This window comes from Equus quagga, chromosome 9, assembly GCF_021613505.1.
Source record: "Equus quagga isolate Etosha38 chromosome 9, UCLA_HA_Equagga_1.0, whole genome shotgun sequence".
In the NCBI taxonomy this organism is placed as follows: Eukaryota; Metazoa; Chordata; class Mammalia; order Perissodactyla; family Equidae; genus Equus; species Equus quagga.
The window spans coordinates 51,134,103-51,158,612 of NC_060275.1; the positions used below are offsets into that span (position 1 = coordinate 51,134,103).

General features: G+C 36.7%; 1 protein-coding gene across 8 annotated transcripts in view; it reads left to right on the forward strand.

The window, feature by feature from the left end:
* The window catches only part of METTL4 (methyltransferase 4, N6-adenosine), a 54,613-nt gene that overhangs the window by 25,148 nt on the left and 4,955 nt on the right, over nt 1-24,510 (forward strand). For 5 of the 8 annotated variants that reach the window (XM_046672456.1, XM_046672453.1, XM_046672459.1 and 2 more), the window contains exon 9: nt 5,059-6,102. In XM_046672456.1, coding sequence (XP_046528412.1) covers nt 5,059-5,204 — 146 coding nt within the window. In that variant the 3' untranslated portion in view covers nt 5,205-6,102. Of the gene's footprint in view, nt 1-806; nt 1,899-5,058; nt 6,104-24,510 lie in introns of those variants that run through there. The other 3 variants (XR_006890212.1, XM_046672454.1, XM_046672460.1) reach the window with 3 other exon arrangements.

Genomic DNA, 24,510 nt, shown 5'->3' on the forward strand with positions numbered 1-24,510 from the left:
GGCAGAAGCTCTTGACACCAGGGGAATGCAGAGGGGCCCCTCAAAGGCTTCTTGGCTCTGGATGCTCCTAATCGTGCTTGAGGATGAGCCATTAGAAGACATACTCACCCAGCCCAGCCTGAGGGCAGGCCAGCTTGTGGAGGTTAGTCAGGTAGTTGTCCCTCTTCTTGATGAATTTCACCTCCTCATCCAGGAAGTGGTTCTCCAGAAAGTCACAGAGATGGGAGTCTGTGCAGTCAGAACCCAGGATATGCAGACCCCAAAGCACCTGGTTCAGATTCTTATTCAGGGCCATGGCGGCTTCCATGAGGTCCAGGGCTTTATTCCGCTCACCTTGGGAAAGTTTCTTCATGTCCTGGGAGAGGGTGTGGCTGCGGTGCTGGTTTTGCATCTTTAACCAGGCTTGGCCAACTTGCCAACTTGCAGAAGAGTTAACCCATGTCCTCCAGACTCACGTCATCGCAGTCAAAGTAGAAGCCCCAAGAGAGGCAGGTGTAGGAGCCCTACAGATGCAGATTGACCAGGTGGTTGATGGCGGTCCGCCTCAGTGGAATAATTCTGATGGATCTGGGAGCTCTTGCTTGGTTGGCAATAAGGAGCTAACCACCGAAAAACAGTGTTGGCTTGTCCCAGAGGTTGTGACTGGAAAGGAGGTTGGAGGGTGAGCAGAGGCTGGAAGAAGGGAGTCCCCAGGTATATTCTGTACAAACACTGTTGAAGCAAGAGACAGATCCACCAGACGACAAGGCCTGCTGCGTAGATTAGTTCTGTATTACCTCAGCCTTTCCTCTCTTACCGTTTTTCAGGTTCTCCTTACTATCGGTTACTTACGACCTTGACAGAGTGGAGACTGATGGGGCATCTGAGGACTGTAGTTCAGCGAGGAACTTAATTTTACTACCAGTACTTTATCCTTTGCTTGTTCTAAAACCAAGAGCTCAGAATAGCAGTCAGAGGATGGTTAGAATTCCCTTGCTATTTGGTAGAGACTCTCAGTTTTACGTTAGGTAGTGTTGCTCTTCTGAACCGTGGGGAAGGTAATTGCTGCAGCCTGCAGTTCCTCCTGGTCCTAATGCTCTACTGTAATGTTCACGGCTCAGTGAAACTGAGCAGCAAGGCATAGTGGGAAGTGTGGGCTTTGGAGATTGATTAACGTGAATTTGTATCCTGGCTCTGCCACTTGAGCGAGTTACTCTAGTCATTTTCCACCTCAAAGCCCTCATTTAAAGAGAGAATCCTGAAATTTAATCTTTCAGAGTTGTGAGGATTGGTTATAACATATTTGAAATTCTGTAGCGTATATTAGCTCAGTAAATGCTAAATTTTCCAAGTGAGAGTTTAAAAAAATAGGAATGTAAGTCCTTGGGAAATACTGAATTTGGTATTCAAAGTTTACTCAAAAAATTTTACTCAAGTTTATTCAAAAAATTTCTTCAGGAATATATACTTTATTAATTTGGTGATCCCTGCTTAGATAACCCCAAACCGTCAAGCTTCCACTCAGGAAAACTACAGGCCACCAACCTATCATACTGTTTTGCAGAATATGGGTTACTTCATGAGCTAGGATACATAGGAAATTGAATACAAATTCCCAAAGGGATTTTTATTGGTAGCACTTAGGATTTCTATTATCTTAAATCACTTATGCAGAAGAGTAAGTGTCACTTCATTTGAGAAATATTCAGATGTCTACCTGTTGATGCATTCTTGACCTAGAGAGATTCTCTGAATAATCGCCTTTAAATTTTGGACTATCATAGACTCTTTAATACATTAACTACATGCCTTAAATGAAAAATGAGATTGTACTCTTCTTGGAGGAAAAAAATTATGTTTGGCACCAGTTATACTCGATGAAGGAAATATAATTTGTATTCTTCTCATTTGAATTTTCTTTTTATCAATTGGTGAGTACCAAAGCTTAATTTAGTGTTTGTCTTAAGGCTGTTTTTTGCTTTTAAAAATTCAAAAGCTAAGACCCAAAGCCTTTCATTCCCAGTGCTAGTTAAACTATTTATCAATTCCTTTAAATAGAATAAAATTACATTTGAAGATTAGCCTTAGAGACAAAGTTTTAAAATAGTGAATAAAAATTAGCCTTTTATCAATAGTAATAAAAATTAATCTATGAAATGCACTTCTGCCATATTTCCGGTAGAGAGCAGCACAAACATATTTTTAGGATTGAGAACATTTGAAAACAAAAGTTAGATTTTTGGGGAAAACGTCTGCATGACTTGATAGCATATAATCCTTATGTTTTGGTTCAGTAGTGGTAGACAAGAAGTGTTTGTAATTCTTTATTTTGAGTTAATGTTAGTATATAGCAAGTGCATCTATTTTAGGTATAGAGCCATACAGATTAAAGCCACTAGAAAGCAACTTTCGGATTTCTGCAGTATGTTTTACTCTGAAATCATAACTCTAAGATTTGAGATAATATATGTTCTATATACAATGCTTAGAACTTTGCCATGTAAATAAATATTCTTAAACTCCTTTCTACAAATTCATAAAGCGAGCTCTTCTCTCTTTTGCTTCTAGAAACACCAAGCTTTTCTTAAAAGTTTTAATTTGTTTTTTCCACTACAAAATGTAAAAAAAAAAAAAAGACCAAATCGGCAGTATATTCCATTTCAAAATGATACATTTACTCTACTTTTAAGTTTTGAAGCTTCCTCTTAAAGATTGAAAGATAAGCCATCAATAGCTGTGGCTTAAAACCTAATGTTATAAATGTATAGTCTTAAGTTTAAAGATTTAAGGTAGAAAAATTATGAAATAAAAGTATTTTAGTCAAGATTTTTTTGTATTTACTTTAGAGAGATTTCCACTCCTTTTTGCTACTTTACTCACTAACAGTTTCTATTTGAAGAGTAAAACATAGTTTAATTAGATGCTATGCACTGACATTTGAGCCACTTCTCCAGCCCTGCCAAAGGAGACTGACTGGCTATGCATGGATTACTTCCTCTGCATTGGTTAGAAGTATGTTTTTCTAATGCCAGATGTTATGTGATTATCTAAGTATAAAAATGTGATGCTCATATTTAAATCTATACATTTGAATTTACTTTTTTTATTGAGATATGATTGACATATAACATTGTGTTAGTTTCAGGTGTACAACATAGTGATTTGATACTTGTGTATATTGTTGAGATGATTCCTGATCACAAGAATAAAAGTCTTGTTAACATCCATCACCACACATAGTTACATAATTTTTTCTTGTGATGAGAATTTTTAAGATCTTGCATTTATGTTGAAATTGATATTTGAAATTAGTAAGAATAAAGCATTTCCATTAATTTGCCTGTTTCTTTTACCTTGTTTTGAAATTAAGCATATATGGTTAACATTGTAAAAACGTTACTGCTTGATTTTCTGCTTTCTCAACTAGAAAGAAAAAAGCCATGCAGAAATGTGTTACATTGAGAAAGTAGGAGGTGGTAAATGGATTTCGGTTGTATGTATTTTTCCACTCCAAGTACCTGGCCATCTTTTTCTATTAGACTGTGAGCTCTTAGAACACATGGATGTCTGTTTCCTTCGTTAAGTCCCGGAGCACTGATTATAGTAGGTGCTCAGAATAGTAAACATTTTTGACTGGCTGACTCCAGTTCAGACTCTAGTTTAAAGTTCCAAAATAGAATTGCCAGCATTTTTGTACTGAAAAACTGAACAAACAAGCAAAAACAAGCAAACAAAACCTTGCTTCGGTATCACCTCAGACCACATTAAAAGTGAATCGAGGTCAGTAAGGCATTGACTTCATGGGGAAAAAATGGAAAAATGATATAGATTTATTATCCTCTAAGACTCTGGGGAAATCTTTCAAGTTTAGTAACATTACTTATGAAAGGACTAGAAGTCTTTTTGTCAGTATCTTCTATAAGTTATCAAAGCCCAAATTTGAGTTCAGTTGAGTTATAGGCAATACTTTTAATTCTTTGACTTTTGATAAACAGGACCAGTGCTTTCAGACAAATAAACAATTATTTTGCTGTGAGAGCAATTGAAGAACATTATGAAACATAAAATCTTTCATATATTGTCTTTTAAACTATACCTATATCAAGTATTCCTAAGGAATCTTTCTCATCCCTAAAAGGAATTTGATAGATTTCTTCCAAGCTCAATCTTGTAGAGCAATTAAGAACTATATTTTACCCTGTTCTAGTGACTTTTCATTCCTGAATTGTTATTTTCACACCCAGTTCCTGTAACGTGGTTAATATAGCTAACCAGCAACGTGATGAAGGTTAAACTCATTTAAATGTTTGTTATCCAAATGAGTATGTGCTTTAAAAAATAGTTTCTGTGGCATTGTTTTCTTTCTGTTAGGGTAGATAACAGCTCTTTAGCCAATATGTATATGAGGATCTTTTTCCTCAACAATATATGATTTTCAGTAGTTTAATATATTGAATAAGGAAGACTTAATGGTGGAAATTATATGATAAAATTTTAGGTAAAGAAGGAGCTATAATTTGAGAGTGAGGGGACGTTCTTAGTACTACCAAGTTATAGCTAAGGTAGTTTAGTTAGTTTTTGGTTGTATGTTCTGAATATTTCCGTCTGTGTCCACCTCTTCATTTCCTGCTCTTTCACTGAAGTATGTTTGCGGAGACGTATATTTTATCTTAGTTTTTTAGGTGGGTTGTCTTTGTATTGTTCCTGTGGACTTCTTTTTCATGCATGGATTTCATTTATTAAAAGATAAATTGAGTTAGTACTCAGGAGATATGTCAGCAGTATTGGAAAACTGAAAAGTCACTGGTGTGGGTGTTAAAATCCTCATCTCTCATCTATAAATGAAAACCGATAAATGAGGACTCCTGAAAGTTCTGATGGTATTGTTCCCAGTCTCAGGGGTATTTATTTCAAATGTCTTTCTAATTATAAATAGTAAAGCCTGTGATGACATCCTTGAAATTAATTTGCTGTATTTCTTTTTAAGGAAACATCCCTGCTTTTCTACTCTTAACTGCTAAAATGATATTGATTCCTTTCTTAATAATAATTTTTGTGTTTTTTCTCTTTTTTGGACAGAGGTTCTAAAAGACTATATCAAGCCAGATGGGAAATGTTTGGAATTGTTTGCTCGAAATTTACAGCCAGGTTGGACTAGTTGGGGCAATGAAGTTCTCAAATTTCAACATGTGGATTATTTTATTGCTCTGGATTCTAGAAGCTGATATGATCTTAAAGTTATGATTTTCTTCAGTTTTTCTTCACCACTTCTCCTTTTATTCTAACGGATTTTTCCTTTTATTACCAACCAGTATGCTTAGACATGTAAACAGGATTTGGTTTTTCAGCAAAATGACCAGAAGTGACTAGCCTTCATGTAATTTTGAGATGAATTTGACTTCAATCGCAGTAGTATTCCACATTATTCTAGAGTCAGTACAAATAAAGAGGTAAGCAATTCGAAGGATGGCAAGACTTTGTTATTTGAAAAAGTTCACAAAGCATGCACTGTGGACCAGAGGTGATAATTCTGCCTATGGATGTGTTTTGTTTGGCCCATACAGTGTTGTAAAAAATTTGAACCATCTTTCTAAAATATCAGGAATTTCACATAAAAGTCCAGATTTCTGCTCCTCTTTACACATCAGAAGCTCTGGCTACACCGTGGCTGGTGTTCTTTCCTGGCATCAATCTGCAGGACCCAGTGGTGGCAACTCACATGGGAAAGACGGTGCTCTCCAGTTTACCACAGTACCACTTGCTCCCTGCTACTCACTTATATTGTTTACTTGGCCCTATACAACCCGAATTTACAACCTCTGTTACGTTCTGGGAAAAGTATTGAGACTTGCAAGGTACTATGTCATTGTACTGAGTTTACAAAACATTTTTGGAGGGTTTTAAATTGCATTCAAGGTCACTTTCAAGTACTTCTTAGTTTTGTTTGTTTTTCTAGAAAAAAATTAAAAAATATTTCTTATAAAAAATCAGAAAGTAAATACTGTTTATGATTATGAAAAACATTTATATTATTTACAAATTTTCTACAAATAATTTACTAAGTAAAATGTTTACACTGAAATTATTCTTTGAAAAGCATGTTGACTTATTATGTATAACCTTTTAGAAACTCTTGAAGTATAATTTTCACATAATAAAATTCTCCAATTTTCAGTGTAGAGTTTGGTGAGTTTTGAAAACGTATATATGGTTGTCTATCACTGTAATCATGATATAGAACATTTCCTTTACCCCCAAAACTCATATGTCCCTTTTCAGTCAGTGCCCTCCTCCCACCCCTGGCTTGGCAAACAATGATTTGTTTTCTATCATTAGTTTTGCTTTATTATTATTATTGTTATTTTTGGTGAGGAAGATTGGCCCTGAGCTAACATCTGTTGCTAATCTTCCTGCTTTTTTTTTTCCTCCCCAAAGCCCTAGTACATAGTTGTATCTTCTAGTTGTAAGTCCTTCTAGTTCTTCTATGTGGGATGTCACCACAGCATGGCTTGATGAGTGGTGTGTAAGTCTGCACCCAGGATCTGAACCTGCAAACTCCAGGCTGCCAAAGCGGAGTGCACAAACTTAACCACTGTGCCACTGGGTCTGCCCTAGTTTTGCTTTTTCGGAATATTATATAAATGGAATCTAAAATATATAATCTATTGTGTCTGGCTTCTTTCACTTAGCGTTTTGAGAAAAGTATTTATGCTATTTACAATTTTTTTACGAATGTTTATCTACTAAGTAAAATGTTAGATGGAAATGATCATTTGACAAGGTTGCAAATTTGTTTACTGATTTTGCCAAAGAAAAATATTACTTTTTCAAGTTTGTTCATTCTTTGATTGTGTGAGTATAGTATCAGAGGTTTAGCTTTGTATTTTTTTTTTGTTGCAGTAACGATGGATTATAACATTATATAACTTTCAGGTGTAGGTCATAATATATTTTGAATTCTGTGTAGATTACATCATGTTCACCACCCAAAGACTAATTACCATCCATCACCACATACATGTGCCTAATAACCCCTTTCACCCTCCTCCCAAACCCCTTCCCCTCTGGGAACCACTAATTCAATCTCTGGTGCTATGTGTGTGTTTCTCATTGTTTTTATCTTCTACTTATGAGTGAGATCATATGGTATTTGACTTTCTCCCTCTGACTTATTTCACTTAGCTTAATACTCTCAAGGTCCATCCATATTGTCACAAATGGCTGGAATTCATCATTTCTTATGCCTGAGTATTACTCCATCATGTACCACATCTTCTGTATCCATTTGTCCCTTAATGGGCACCTAAGTTGCTTCCAAGTCTTGGCTATTGTGAATAATGCTACAATGAACATAGGGGTGCATGTATCTTTATGCATTTGTGTTTTGAAGTTCTTTGGATAAATACCCAGCAGTGGGATAGCGGGATCATATGGTAGATCTATTCTTAATTTTCTGAGCATACTGCATACTGCTTTCCATAGTGACTGTACCAGTTTGCACTCCCACCAGCAGTGTTTGAGGGTTCCTTCTCTCCACATCCTCTCCAAAACTTCTTTCCTATCTTGTTAACTACAGCCATTCTGATGGGAGTAAGGTGATACCTCATTGTAGTTTTGATTTGCACTTCCCTGATAGTTAATGATCTTGAACATCTTTTCATGTGCTTGTTGGCCATCTGTATATCTTCTCTGGAGAAATCTCTGTTCAGATCTTTTGCCCATTTTTCAATTGGGTTATTGGTTTTTTTGTGGTTGAGACATATGAGTTCTTTGTATATTTTGGCTATTAACCCCGTATCTGATATGTGGTTTGCAAATATCTTCTCCCAATTGTTAGGTTGTCTTTCCGTTTTGTTGATGGTTTCCATTGCTGTGCAGAAGCTTTTTAGTTTGATGTAGTCCCATTTGTTTATTTTTTCTTTTGTTTCCCTTGTCCAGTCAGACTTGGTAACTTGAAAATACACTGCGAAGACTGATGTCAAAGATCGTACGGCCTATGTTTTCTTCTAGAAGTTTCATGATTTCAGGTCCTACATTCAAGTCTTTAATCCATTTTGAGTTGATTTTTGTTCATGGTATAAGATAATGGTCTACTTTCATTCTTTTGCATGTGGCTGTCTAGTTTTCCCAGCATCATTTATTGAAGAGACTTTCGTTTCTCCATTGTATGCTCTTGGCTCCCTTGTCAAAAATTAGCTGTCCATAGATGTGTGGGTTTATTTCTGGGCTCTCAATTCTGTTCCATTGATCTGTGAGTCTGTTTTTGTGCCAGTACCACGCTGTTTTGGTTACTATAGCTTTGTCATATATTTTGAAATCAGGGAGTGTGGTACCTCCAGCTTTGTTCTTTTTCCTCAGGATTCCTTTGGATATTCAGGGTCTTTTGTTGTTCCATATAAATTTTAGGATTCTTTGTTCTATTTCTGTGAAAAATGTTGTTGGAACTTTGATAGGGATTGCATTGAATCTATAGATTGCTTTAGGAAGTATGGGCATTTTAACTATGTTAATTCTGCCAATCCAAGAGCACAGAATATCTTTCCATTTCCTTGTGTCTTCTTCAATTTCTTCCAACAATTTCTCTTTCTGCTACTTCATTGTTAGTGTATAGAAATGCAACTGATTTTTATATGTTGATTTTGTATCCTGTGACTTGACTGTATTCATTTATTATTTCTAAAAGTTTTCTAGTGGATTCCTTAGGATTTTCTATATATAAAATCATGTCAGGGCCAGCCCGTAGCTGAGTGGTTAGGTTTGCGTGCTCCGCTTTGGTGGCCCAGGGTTTTGCTGGTTCAGATCCTGGGTGCAGACGTGACACTGCTCATCAAACCATGCTGAGGTGGCATCCCACATGCCACAACTAGAAGGACCCACAATTAAAAATATACAACTATGTACTGGGGGGCTTTGGGGAGAGAAAGGAAAAATAAAATCTTTAAAAAATGAAAAAACTCATGTCATCTGCAGAAAGTGACAGTTTCACTTCTTTTCCAATTTGGATCCCTTTTATTTCTTTTTCTTGCCTGATTGCTTTGGCCAGGACTTGCAATACTATGTTAAGGAAGAGTGGTGCAAGTGGGCATCCTTGTCTGGTTCCTGTTCTTAGAGGGATAGCTTTCAGTTTTTCTCCATTGAGAATGATATTAGCTGTGGGTTTGTCATATATGGCCTTTATTATGTTGAGGTATTCTACTTCTATACCCATTTTATTGAGAGTTTTTATCATAAATGGATGCTGTATCTTGTCAAATGCTTTCTCTGCATCTATTGAGATGATCATGTGATTTTTAGTCTTCATTTTGTTAATGTGGTGTATCACGTTGATAGATTTGTGGATGTTGAATCATCCTGGCGTCCCTCGAATAAAACCCACTTGATCATAATGTATGATCTTTTTAATGTATTGTTGTATTTGATTAGCTAATATTTTCCTGGGTATTTTTGTATCGATGTTCATCATGATATTGGCCTGTAATTTTCTTTTCTTGTGTTATCTTTTTCTGGTTTTGGTATCAGGATAATGTTGGCTTCATAGAATGAGTTAGGAATCCTCCCCTCCTCTTTGATTTTTTGGGACAAGTTGAGGAGGATAGGTATTAAGTCTTCTTTGAATATTTGGTAGAATTCACCAGGGAAGCCATCTGGTCCTGGACTTTTATTATTTTGGAGGTTTTTGACTACTGTTTCGATCTCTTTATTGGTGATTGGTCTATTCAAATACTCTACTTCTTCTTGATCCAGTTTTGGATGGTTGTATGATTCTAAGAATTTATCCATTTCTTCTCGATTATCCAATTTGTTGTATAGCTTTTCATAGTATTCTCTTATAATCTTTTGTATTTCTGAGGTGTCCATTGTAATTTCTCCTCTTTCATTTCTGATTTTATTTATTTGAGCTGTCTCTTTTTTTCTTGGTGAGTCTAGCTAAAGGTTTGTCAATTTTGTTTATCTTTTCAAAGAACCAGCTCTTGGTTTCTTTTTTCTATTGTTTTTTTAGTCTATTTCATTTATGTCTGGTCGGATTTTTATTATTTCCTTCCTTCTGCTGATTTTGGGCTTTCTTTGTTCTTCTTTTCCCAGTTCCTTTAGGTGTAGCTTTGTATTTATAGAGGTGTTCTAACTTGTTATTTAAAAGGAAAAAGATACTAAATTTGAAGCAAACTTCTCACAACTTCATTTGAAACTTTTTCCAGATTCTTATGATATTTATAGATTTTGTATAGGTTGTGGAAACATTTTGTCCTCACTAAGTTTTGGACTTTTATTTTTGCGTCTTTAATACTGATACTTAAGAGAGAAAAAGAGACAGTTTTTATTCAGAGTGTAGTATTCAAGAAGGAGAAGTTCTAGTCTTAGCTCTGCTCCTAAATTTTATAACCTCTGGCGTTTGTTTGTACAGCTGTTTAATTATTGTGCTCAGTTTTGAACAACGGATGATTCTTGAAAATAAAACAGTAGCATACCTTTGTTATTGTTGTGAGAAGAAAAAGGCCAGACTAAGAACATTGAACTCTGACTTCATTGCTGAGTTTTAGCCAACTGACATAATAGATTTATTATTCAATTTATTTAATATTGTAAGATGTTTTTATTCAGAGGTGTTTATATTACCTTTAAAGCTTGTAAGGATTTTTTTTCTTATGGTATTCTTTTTACAGGCCTGAGGTCTTTTAGGACTCTTGGAAATGCTCAGGAAAGGAATAGAGCTAACATTAGTTGAATGGTGTGTGTTATACACTTTGCTGTGCTTTTTATACAGAAGTCATGTGTCACTTAATGACAGGGATATGTTCTGGAATATGCTTCCTTAGGTGATTTTGTCGTTATGCACATGTCATATAGTGTACTCTTACACAATGGTATAGCCTACTACACACCTCATCTTATAGGACCACTGTTGTATATGCAGTCCATTGCCGACAGAAACGTCGTTACATGGTGCGTGACTATATTGCGTTAAATTCTTGCACAGCCCTGAGAGATATTATCTCCGTTTAATAGTCAAGAATACTGAGGCCAAGGAGACTAATTTGTCTAAAAACATATTAAGTATTGAAACTTGGATTAGAATACACAGCTCCCTGACTCCAAAATCCATGCTGTATTCCATATAAGAACTTGGAAAACTGAGCAAATGACTAAGGATGTCTAAACTGATGTTGTTGCATTCTAGCCTATTCCCTCTAGCCCTAGAGTTTGCTTTGATTTGAATTTGATTCGAAATGCCCAGAGGCCTTACAGTCACAGTGGGCATCCTTGGCAACCCACACAAAAAGCGTCCCAGCCATTTCACATGGTTAATGGCTGACACCACTCAAGAAACTTTGGGGAATCTCGCTTCCTGAGATTGTATCCTTGGAATTCATGGCCTCTCTTTGACATTCTTTCACCCTCTCACACACGATCCATTAGAATAAAATCACAGAACATTTAACTACTCTTTTGGAAGCTGATCTTCTTTAACTTAATCCTTTTTGTCACCTGTCTTCCTTTCTTGTTCAGCCTTTATTTGTATCCTCTAGTTGAAGTCTGACTTAGTTTCTTTTAGTTCTCTTGGCCACTGTGGGCGCAGGGTTCTTTTTTGTATGTGAGGCAGTCAGTGCATTCTGAAGCCAACTTGCCTAGGTTTGAACCCCCGCTTTTTCAGCTACTAGCTTTTATTTTGGGAAGTTAGTTATTAAATCTGCATGCCTTAGCTTCTCCTTCCATAGATACAGGCAATAATAATATTTACGTCATAGAGTTGTTATGAGGATTAAATGAGTTAATACATGTAAAGCACTGAGAACAGTGCATGGAATATTTTAAGCACTGAATAAATGTTTGGACCCCTTGCATATTTTTCAATGTCAGGTCAAAAACCTTCTTTATCACAATCTGTACTTGGGATTCACCTGGATAGTGCCTATAGAGTTTTTCTGTCTAAATGTTATGTTTTTTTAATCTTTTTCTTGAGATCAGATTACCTAGCCTGCACCTGATTTCATACATGAGGAAGCTTTGAAATTTTCCTTTATTCTGGAAATAAAATTTCCTTTATTTATTGTGGTTACCTAAAAACAACTAATTAAAAACAAATTAAAACAAAGGCCACATGTGGCTTTGGGCTTTACCTCTTGATTGCGTACTGCCATGCTGACTGCACTGCCATGCTGACTGAGCTGCGGAGTTACTCCACACTGTTCTTTGATGACTTCCATAGGTGGTTAATTGGTGGCCTTTCTGATATTTTTTCTATGTTCAGAGATTTTCGGCTCATGCCACAGTAATTTTGGTTCAAAATAGATCTGTTATGCTTTGCTGGAGATGTCAGGAGTTTGTTCTTTATGTGCAACAGCTATGGATTGAATGTTTATGTCCCCCCAAAATTCATATGCTGAAACCTTAACCCTCAATGTGGTGGTATTTGGAGGTGAGCTTTTGGGAGGTTATTAGAGTTAGAGGTTATCAGAATGTGGCCCTCATGATGGGATTAATGCCTTTATAAAAGAAAGAAGAGACTTGGGATCTCATTGTCTCAAGTGCCAAGGAAAAGCCATATGAGAACATAACCAGGAAAGGGCTCTCATCAAGAACCTGACCATGCTGGCACCCTGATCTTGGACTTCCAAACTCCAGAACCGTGAGGAATAAATGTCTGTTGTTTAAGCCACCCAGTCTATGGTAATTTGTTAGAACAGCCTGGAAGCGACTGAGACAACCACCCAACCTTGTCCAGTTGATAAGGTGTAGACCAAGTAAATAAGGACTGTTTCTTTGGATGGTCTGAGAGGCATCAGTGCAATAGGTTTCTCCTCTTGAGTGTCAGCTTTTGAGGGAACCAACATCACTGTGGGCTGGTGGTCTCGGAGGAGGACAGAGAGGCTAGTCCATGACTCAGGTCTGGGCCTGGCTTATAGTGCTGCATTTGCTCTATCCTTGCTGTAGGCTCTATATACCTTGATCTGTTCTAGTGCTCCAAATTCTGTGACTCAAACTTATTCTTACCAGAAAATGCTAGGCCCCCACATCCTACTTTTCAGGTTGGGTACCCTAGAGACATATCTTTGGTGAATTTTTATGTATTTAGCTTAAGTGAGACGTTGGGTTTTCTACTGATTGTGATTCAGAGGAGAATTATAATCACCTTAAAGGGACTTCCCTTCCCTGAAGATGCTGCCCGTTCACCTCGTTTGACTCATCAGTCACCACTGGCCTTCCACACCATGGGAAGCACTATTGGCATAGTTGTTTGGCTACCAGAATTCTTTTGCTTTAACTATGTCACTTTAGCCTCAAAGCAATCTTATGAAGTTGTAATTATAATGAGGGAACGTGTTCATAGAGGCTAGCTGACATGACCAATAAGTTATAACCAAGACTTGAATTCTCTTCTGATTCCTAAATTAAGGCACTTTATGTTGTACCATGTTTGCTAATAAACCTGAGATCTTAATAATAGGCTCATCAACTACTAATCAGAGGATGCATTGTGTGGCCTGAAACAAGTTTAGAATGGTTCATCTATAATCATCCAAACATACTTTTCTCAATACATATCATCAGTCTTAGATTATTAACGCAATATTTTTTGTTAGAGATTTTAGTGACATTAGTTAATTGATAGCCTGAGTGCAACTCAGAATTACTCAGAATCAGATGGGCTGCTAAACCTTTGACATAAGCCTTGAGCACAGTTACCAAGCAATTATATTTTCTTCAATCAGTTTAGCCATTTTAAGTTCACATTTTTAAGGAAACTCCAGCAGAATACAGGCTTGGACTTGAAGGTAGCGGTTCAGGTAGTTAGAAAGGAGAGATTAAATAAGGTAAGTACAGATTCAAATTATTTTATGCATCATGGTGATCTGTTATCAGTGTTTGGATGTATGAGCAACCCAGAACTCCAAAGAGTGTTCTTAATTAAACTCATGGCTTATTGACCAGTCTGCTCCAGCTTGAAAGCAAGTCAGAAGACCGTGATAACTCCACAACCAACCTTCTCCCCTAAATATTCCTAGGAGTTAACCTGGATCTTCTGGAGCTTCTGTGAACTTGAGTGGAACCTCTTGGACTTTTTCTGTATCAGTTTAAATCCTTGGGACCAAATAAAAACAAATTAATCTCTAGGAGTGGAGAGCATGAGGAAAACTATTTTTTCATCCACTTTTTCTAATTAGGCTTTGGCCTAATTACCAGATAACTATAATACAACAATGGAATAACTTTGGATGACAACTAAGGCCAATGAATGGTTGGTTGCAGTATTAAAGTCATTTTTGGTCAATATGTTTAAGGAAAAACATATGGTACCCAGCTTGATTTTTAGCTTCTCCTAGCATTACCTACATACACCCTGGATGTTAGTTGTGGGAATCATAATTTGCCACTGAAAAACGTATTTCTTTGGCTTGATTATTCTTTAAGAACAAAAGACTCAGGAAGGAACTCTGACCTTCTCCCTAACTGCCTAAAAGACTTTAAGATAGGCGGCCTGTTCCAGGAATGAGCTAATACCATAAGATAACTATAGTATAATATAAACTAGCTGTGATAGACAGGGAGGAACCTAGCAAGAGCCATTTAATCAAAGTCCTTTCTATCTCTCATTGTCTTTACAAGGCATGGTCAACATTTGTTTATCAAACTTTTACTTTTCCATCTCCATGTAAATTGCTGCCTTCTACTTTGAAGTCCCAAACCACTACCCACAACATTCTCCTTTGTCTTTAGCTGAAGATGATATTTAAGGTAGTGGCTTCCACCATTTTGGTGAATTACTTGGTTTTCCTGGGTTTCTCCCATGTATACATGTTATTAAATTTGTTGTATTTTCTACTGTGATTCTGTCTCATGTCAACTTAATTCTTAGACCAGCCAGAAGGACCTGGGTAGATGACTAATTCTTCCTCCCCTACATAGTCAAATTGGACTATTTGCTGTTAACCTGAGTTTGATACTCTCTGCTTTTGCTCATGGACCTTCCTCTCTCAGGAAAATCTAGGCTTTGAGATCTGTTGGATCTATATATTGAATCTTGATATTTAGCTTCTGAATGCCTTTGAATAATAACATAAACTATAATATCCTCTTTCCTTTGAAGGCTAATCTTTGGACTTTGTAGGATTATTATGGGGATGAAGTGAAATACCATATGTGAAGGTGCCTAGCATAGGGTCTGGTATCTAGGAGCTATTCAATATATATGCTCATTTTTCTTTATTTACATTCTCCCTGGCAACACTTCTTATTTCATGACTTTTTTTTTTTAAAGGAAAGCTTGCTCTTAGAGCCACTTTTCAAGTATATGGATTGTCCAGATAGGTTTTTCCTCACATTTATCATGAAGGCAGAAAGTGGTTTATTCTGTATGTGGGTCTTTTTTTTTTTTTTAAATAGACTTTGTATCTTCTCTCAATAGATTAGAGGAGGAAGGACAAATTTTTATTTATGTTTCTCCTACCAGCATAGCTGGGACTGCCAATATTTAATGAATGAATGAACTGACTCTTGGCCTTCAAATATCTTTGAATTCAATTGACTAGACAAGATCCTGCAAGAAACCGTTAGAGCATAACAAACCACTGTAAACAGTCAAACACTAAGCTGAGGAACAGATGGAAAGTGATACAGAAGTTAGAAAAGCAGATCACTTAGAGATTGCTAAGCGATAGGGGAAATGGAGAGCAGGGACCATGTTCTGATTAAATTTTGGTTTATTTTCTAACTAGCTAATGGCTTGTAACAATGTTACTGGACAGTAGGCAGCTAAAATGTGTGAATTCAGAAGAGTTACAAAGCAAGAATTTTGTTCTTTCTAGATTGTATGCTTTTTTTGAGGAAGGTTAGCCCTCAGCTAACACCTGCCTCCAATCCTCTTTTTGCTGAGGAAGACTGACCCTGAGCTAACATCCGTGCCCATCTTCCTCTGCTTTATATGTGGGATGCCTACCACAGCATGGCTTGACAAATGGTGTGTAAGTCTGTACCCGGGATCCAAACTGGTGAACCCTGGGCCGCCGAAGCAGAACGTGCGAACTTAACTACTGCATCACCGGGCCAGCCCCGACTGTATGCTTTTAAAAATTATTTTTCTAGAAATATGGAGAATATTAGTGCACACAATTTATTTGATCATATTTTTCCATAGTTGTTTAGGAAGTTTATTTTTATAATTTTTATAGTGGTATTGAGATATAATTGATGTAAATGGTTCACATGTTTATAACATACAGTTTAATGAATTTTGACTTATGTGTATACCTGTGAAGCCACCATCACAAACAAGATAATAAACATCATCTTTGAAGATTTTCTAATGGCCCCTTATAATGTGTCTTCCCTTACCACCCCTCCCCATCCTATCCCCAGGCAAGAGGCTCTCTTGATTGATTGAGAAGATCTATTACACCCTTAATCTCTTGGAAAGACCTTTTGTGTGGCTGAATGCTTTGACTCTTTGATGTTTCTAAGGTTTCAGCAAAGGCTCGTACAGTCACATGCCTAGTCTTTTCTTTATGCCACAATTTCAGAAGCAATCTCTTACTTTTAGCATCTTTTGGCATCTGGATAGGCCAAGAATTTCCCAAATCAGCAAGTCCTGATTCCTTAATTTATCTCCTCTTCCATTTTACTAAGCAGCAAGAAGAAACCAGCAAGCACCTTTAACACGTTGCTTGGAAATCTCCTCAACTAAATATTCAAGTTCATCACTTTTGAATTCTGCTTTCCACGTAACTGCAGGATATAATTTTGCTATGTACTCTGCCTCTATATAAGAAAGATTGCCCTTTCTTTAGTTTCCAGTGACATGTTCCTCACTTCTTTCTTAGCTTTCACCAACTGCACCTTAAGTGTTCATATTTCTCTTAACAGTCTGTTGAAGATTTCTATCCTGCTTCTCAATATTCTTCCAGTCTCTACCACTGCCAAATTTCAAAGTCACATTTTAGATATTTGTTATCATAGCACCCGACTTCCAGGTACCAAAAGATGTGTCAGTTTCCTATTGTATAACAAATTATCACAAACGGGTTTAAGACAACACCAATTATTCTTTTTAATGTCACAAGTCTGTAGGTAAGAATTCCAGGCAGGCTAGACTGCATTCTTTGCCTAAGGTCTCATAAGACCAAAAGCACGGAGTTGGTCAGTTGGACTCTTGTCTGGGGGTTCTCAGGAAAAGTCTGCTTCCGAGCTCATTCAGATTGTTGGCAGAATTCAGTTCCACATGGTTGTAGGACTGAGGTCCCTTGTTACTCTCAGATCCTAAAGGCTACCTCTCCCTCCATCTTCAGAGCCAGCAAAGTGTGTCAAGTCTTTCTTGTGCTTCTAGTCTCTCTGACTTCGTCTTCTATCTGCCAGAGAAAATACTCTGCTTTTAAAGGGCTTTTGTGATTAGATTGGTCCACCTGGATAATCTCCATTTTGCCATAAGGTAGCATTATTATGGGAGTGATATCTCCTATTTGCAGGTTCTACTCACCATCAAAAGAGGAGGGGATTCTACTAGGATGTGGGTTATTGGGGGTCATTCTTAGAATTTTCCTACCGTAATTCTGTGATGGACGTTTGTTTGTTTTTAGGCTGGGGCTCTTATAAATAAAGTTTCTGTGAACATTCATTTTTTTTTTTGTATGGATCTATGCATTCATGGATAGAATGTGTGGATCTATGCATTCTCTCCATACCTCAGTGGAATGCCTGGGTCACGTGGTTGCTAGGTACAAGTTTAACTTTTTAAGAAATTGCCAAACAGTATTCCAAAGTGATTGTACTATTTTATATTCCCTACAAGCAGCAAATCAGAATTCCTATTCCTTCACATCTTTGTCAACATTTGGTATGGTCAGTCTTTTAGATTTTAGCTATTATAGGAAGTAATATCTCATTGTGGCTTTGCCTTGTTCTCGATCTTAAGGGAAAAACGTATTCAGTCTTTTATCATTACTTATAAGGTTTATCTTACTTGTAAGGTTTTTTTAGATGCTTTTTATCAACTTGGGGAAGTTCCCTTCTGTTCCTATTCTGAGAGTTTTTATCATGAATGAGTATCATATTTCATCAATGCTTTTTCTGTGTCAATTGAAATGATATGATTTTTCTTCTTTAGTCTGTTGACAACAGGTATTGCATTTACTAATTTTCAAACATTAAAGCAGCCTTTCATACCTGGACTAAATCCGTCTTAGATGAGGTCTGTAATTCTTTTTTATACACTGCTGTTTTGATTTGCTAATGATTTGTTGAAGATTTTTATGTCTAAGTTCATGAGAAATATTAGTCTGTAGTGTTTTTTTGGTATTTGTCTTGTTTTGATGTTAGGATAATACTGGCTTCAGAAAATGAGTTGGGAAGCATTCCCTTTTCTTCTTTTTTTTTATGGGAAATTATCTATTTCATCTTGGTAGAGTTTTGGTAATTTGTGGTTTTTGAGGAATTGATCTATTTCTTCTAAGTTGTACAAAAATGTCTTTGAAGAAAAAATGTTTAAAATATTGATGAAGGCCTATTCATTTTTTTTTCCTTTTATAGTTTGTGATTTTGTGTCCTATTTAAAAAAATCTTTATAAAACCTAGGATCATTAAAATTTTCTGTTATGTTTTCTTCTAGAAGTTTTATATACTTTGGTTCATCATTCATTTCTAGTTATTTTTGTGTATGGTGTGAGGTAAAAGCTCAATGTTAATTTTTTCCAAATGTATAACCACTTAATACAGCACTAATTGTTGATAAATCTTTCCTTTCTGCTGTTGAATCGCCTTGGCATCTTTGTTGAAAACAATTGACCAAGGTGTATTGCCAGGAGCTGTGTTACTGACGCCTATACAGCCATCTGACAGGGTCCGGGCTGAGAAGGGCCGAGGGGCACAGGGACGCCCCTTGGTGAAGAATGGCCGGCCGACACCCCTGATATTTTCTGAAATGTATGCATGCTTTCTATCAAGGTTATGGCTATACTTGTTTCTGCTTTTTATTCTTGAAGATATATAGTTTAACTTAGCTTTTCAGCTTGATACTTTACTAGCAAAATGATATTTTCTCCAGGCAGTGTGCTCAAGGGACAATTAGCCCTACCCCCTGAAAGACAAAGGAATGCTTTCACCCCCTAAGGGGTGTGGGAATGTAAAGAATTTTAACTACCCGCTGAGAAGGCACGTAGGGATAAGATACCCGGGAGTTGCCTTTTGTTCCCATTAACCATCTACACTAATGGTGTGGATGATTAAGGGAGGCAGGGGTGGCTCCCCCAGGATGTAAACAGACGGAATGCTGTCCTGTCCGGAGGCCTGGACCTTCTCTCTTTGATTTAACTTTACCATGAATTACAACAGATGTCATCTCTTTTTTTTTAAAAGATATCTCTTTTAGCTTAGAGACAACAAATAATAGTTAATTGCGGAGAAGACGATCATTAACCTTATGCTCTATAGAATGGAATGCTAATAAATATTCTTGTGCTCGTTTTTTACTTCCTTATCTCTCTGAGAATATTTGTAGAGCTATTTCTGTACTAATCCTGAAAAATATAAAAACGACACTTGTGCACAGTAAAGTTAGACTTGATTACACTGACTCAAGTCTCACGTCTCTTCCCTCACTGCGCCGACTCTGTCCCGTCCCTCCCTCAGGAACCTGGACTCAGCTGGAGCAGGACTTCGGCAGTACATGTGTCTATTCCTGATTCTCAGTTGTGTTCCATTGAACTATGTCTTTATTTATTCCAATTCCACACTATTTTGATTATGTAGTTTTATAATAAGTCTTGAAATCAGATACAATCTGTCCACAAACTTTGCTTATTTGTTTTTTTGTTACTTAAGAGGTATCATTTTTATTTGTAGAATTTATATTTAAAAATTATTAGTAAACCAAACATTTAAAAATATTTGGTCATTTGTATTTCTATCATGGATTCTCAGCAGTTCTTATTGATTATCCATTTTTCTGATGAGGCAGTCCTATTTTTAAGTTAACTTTTCTGGGCTATATATTATGGAAATTTCAAACATACACAAAATAGAGGCAACGATATAATAAATCTCTATGTACCCATCATCCAACTTCAACAATTATCAACCTATGGCCAGTTTTGATTAATTCATACCTCTGCTCACTTTTCCCACCTGGATTATTAAAAAGGAAATCCCAGATATCATATTATGTGTTATTCCTTCTGTGGTGTCCTCATTTTACGGATGAGCAAAGTGAGGACCAGAGAGTTTAAATGATTTGGTCAAAGTCACATAGCTAATGAGTGGCAAAACTGAGACCTGAACCCCAATCTGTTTCACCCAAGAGCTCACACTATTATTTACTTATTGAGATGTAATTGACATGTAAAAAGCTGTACCTATTTAATGTATACAACTTGATGAGTTAGGGGATAAGTGTACATTGTGAAAACCTCACCACCATCAAGGCCATAAACATAACCCTCACCTCCAAAGGTTTCTACTCACGCTCATTATTATTATTATTGTTATTATTGTGTGTTAAGAGCACTTAACATAAGATCTACCCTCTTAGCAAATTTTAAGTATACAATACAGTAGTGTCAGCTATAGGCACTATTCTGTATAGTAAATCTGCAGAACTGCTTATCTTGTGTAAATGAAATTTTGTGGCCTTTGACCATCACCTCCCCTTTCCACCTTCCCTCAGCCCCTAGTAATGACCATTCTACTATTTGCTTCTATGAGTTTGACTATTTTAGATTTCACATATAAGTGAGATCAGCTAGTATTTCTCTTTCTGGGTCTGGCTTCTTTCACTTAGCAGAATATTATCGTTTTGGCTATTCTAGGTGCTTTGAATTTCCATATAAATTTTAGAATCAGGTTGTCAATTTCTTCAAAAACATCTACTGGGTTTTGATTGAGATAAATCGAATCTATTGAGCAATATAGGGACACTTGCCATTGTACCTTTGTGTAGGCAGCCACTGTGAAGGCCCTTCCCCCACCTCCTGCGGTGCCCTGCATTCTTGGGCACTGTTGGGTATGCTGAAATTATGCCTCCATGTAACTTCCCTCACTCACTCCTTCACATCCCACATCCTTGGACACCAGTAGGCATGCTGCCAAGATACCCACTTCTCACCCCCATACCTCTGCCTTCCATTAATTCTTGCACCCCAGGAAAGGAAGTTGAGAAGGGAAAATGGGAAAAGATGAGAAGATGGAAAAGGAAGAGGATCTGGGAAGGGAAGGGAACAAGACTGAAATTTCTGAAGCCAAGTAAAGAAAATGCTTAAACAGGAGTGGGTAATCAACTGTCAATATGCATATGTTTGGAATAATATGAATGCACATCTGATTTGGCCAGGGAGAGGTTACTGGTCATCTTGACAGGAGTGATTTTAGTGGAGTGGTGGGATAAAAGTCTAATTGGAGTGAATTAAAGAGAAAATGGAGAGGAGGGAGATGGAGAGAGTAAATATAAATCACCCTTTTAAGGAATTTTGTTATAAAGAACGAGCAGAAAAATGGGACAATAACCCAAAGCAGCATTTTAAATGTTTTCCTATTTCATTACCCATAAAAATATTGTAGTTCTCAGAACTATGGGAATGCATATTTCCTCTAAATGGGTTTTAGTCATCTGGGTGTAGTATAATCTAGTTGAGTAGAGTGCTGTTCTTTAAAGAATCAGACTTACCTTTTCACAGGGAGTATTGTATATTGGAAAAACTGTGTTAAAAGTCAGAAGAACTGAATTGAAGTTGCCACAACTTGTTATTGATCCTGGTAAAGTCTATTGACTTGAAAGTCTGAGCCTTATCTGCTCGCCTCACATGGTGCTTTTGAGTATTGAAATGAGAATATGTATGTGAAGGTACACTGTCTACTTAAAATGAATAAATTGTTTTTTGCTCTATCCTCGGTGCCTAGAACAATGATGGCACATAGTAGGTGTTCAATAAATATTTGTTGAACAAATAAATAAATGCATTTTTATTGTACACTAAAGTGAATAAAGCACTTTTGTATATTAAATGATTAATGAAAACGCAGATTTCTTAATTTCAAGTCATATTCTTGCCATTACTAAAAAATTGTGTTGCTAAATTTACTTTGCTGAAAGAGGCGAAGTACCAGTGTTGTAGTTGTCTTCATAAAAGTGAATTGGGCAATGTAAGTGTTTCAGTAAATAGTCTGAATATTTTCTTAATATATTCACCAGATATTTTCGAGAAATGGAAACATTGATGCCCTTATTGGTTAAAAAGAATTATTCCATAAATTGTGCATTTTCCTTATATTTTCTTGAGGTAGACTGGAATAGGAATTATTATATGGATTGACTAGTTGAGAAAAATTAGAATCTGGAGAACTTAAGTCATTGACCATAGCTTATAGAGCTAACTAGTAAAGAAGTCTGAACTGCAGACTTTCAGAGACATTCAGCTACATCATAAAATTTCTCTTGAAAGGAAGGGGCACCTAATGATAAAAGTGAAAGGAGATACAATTTGTGTAAACATCTTAGGGATGAATTTGCTTTGAAACATAACCCAACTGTGATTATCTTAGCCTAACCTAGAAGTAACCTATTTCCACATAAAAATATAAATGCCATGTTGTCCTCCTCAGTATTATTCAACTGCTTTCCCACCATGAGAATGTTTTACGTTTTTAAAGAAAGCTAGTTTGGGGCTGGTCCTGTGGTTGAGTGGTTAAGTGCACGCAGTTTGGTGGCCCGGGGTTCGCTGGTTTGGATCCTGGTCACAGACCTAGCACTGCTCATCAAGCTGTGCTGTGGCGGCATCCCACTTAGAAGAACTAGAAGAACTTATGACCAGGATATACAAATATGTACTAGGGCTTTGGGGAGAAGAGAAAATAAAAGAGGAAGATTGGCAGCAGATGTTAGCTCAGGGACAATCTTAAAGAAAAAGAAAAGAAAGTTTAAAAATGAGACACACTTCCTCCATAATTATTTCTAAGTCTCACAACAACCCTGAAAAGTAGCTGTTATCATTGCTGTTTTACAGCTGATGAAAGAGAGATCCAAGGATGTTAAGTACCACACACAGCTGGTAAGTGGCAGAACTAGGATTCAAAGCCAAGTAGGCAAGATTCTAAGCCCTTTAATGCCCACTGTCCACAGCCATCTCCACCAGGCATTATGCCAGTTGCTGTAAGGAATGCCAGAATATGCTGCTTTTAGCATACAGTTTAGTACTTTCTGGTTACAAATATGAAAATGAATCAGAATGTACCTGTTTTTTCTGATCTCTAGGATGGGATGAGATGATGCTGTCATTGCTCTTACTGACTAGCCATCTATGAAATGCCAACTTTCAGATAAACATTAATTTAGAATCTTGAGAAATACAGTATATTTCTGGAGACTAACTGAGAGCTAGAAGTATCATGTGTTCTGATGTGGGGGATAAGTGGATAAGATAATCCAGTTAGTTTTCTTTTAAGCTGCAGTAAGAAACATTATTTAAGGATCAATAAAATGGCAACTCTAAATAGCCAGGATAATCTATAGAAGATAATTCTTATTGCGTTACATGAAATTCCAAAAGTGTAGCTTTAATTACAAGGGATTATTGTATCTATATGATATCTGTAAGTAATTTTAAGCCTGTATTTTCTCATTTTCTATGAGTGTTTTGGCTATTGCATTTTGTAGTTGCTTATCATTCCTTCTCATTTGCCATATAATCTGAATGGCCTTTTCTTTTTTTCGAGTGCCTTAGATTGATGGGAACATTAGAGACAATATGTTCTAAATGGAAGAAAAACTTTTTAGCTGAAAACCTGGAGCAGACGTGTGAGCACAGGGACCTTCAGTGCTGGGAATGAGATTCCCTGAATCACTTTGAGTGAATTAGCTTTGCTTTTGCATTATCTGCAATGACATGGAAACAGATATTTTTATATTGGTAGGAGAATTGGAATTGATTGGCCAAAACATTGATGATAGATGCATGAGGATTCTTGTGTGTCAGTCTTTTCTTGGTTGAATCAGGTTAACAATGAAGATGATATATTTGTATATATGTATGTATGTATAAGCAGTTTCACCGACTTTGGGGGGTCTTTAGTCTGTCCAGGTTAAGGACAATGACAAAATCAACAACAGTATCAGCTATAATGTGTCAGGCTCTTATTTAGAGCTTTAATTCAAGAACTAATTTAATCTTTACAGAATTTGTGAGGCAATATTGTTAATTCTGTTTTACACAGGTAATAAGAAATGAAATGATTTGCCCAAGGCCACAGTTGAGATTTTGGCTGAATTCTAATTATAAATTTAAATCACCTTTTAAATTCATTGAGAGTCGTTTTATCACCCAGGATATGGTTTATTTTGGCAAATATTCCATATGTATTTAGAAAAAAGAAGTATTTTCATCTGTTTTTGGTTGGAATGTTCTATACAAGTCAGATAGGTCTGGGGCCGGCCCGGTGGCGCAGCGGTTAAGTGTGCATGTTCTGCTTCGGCGGCCTGGGTTCGCTGGTTTGGATCCTGGGTGTGGACATAGCACGGCTTGGCAAGCCATGCTGCGGTAGGCGTCCCACATATAAAGT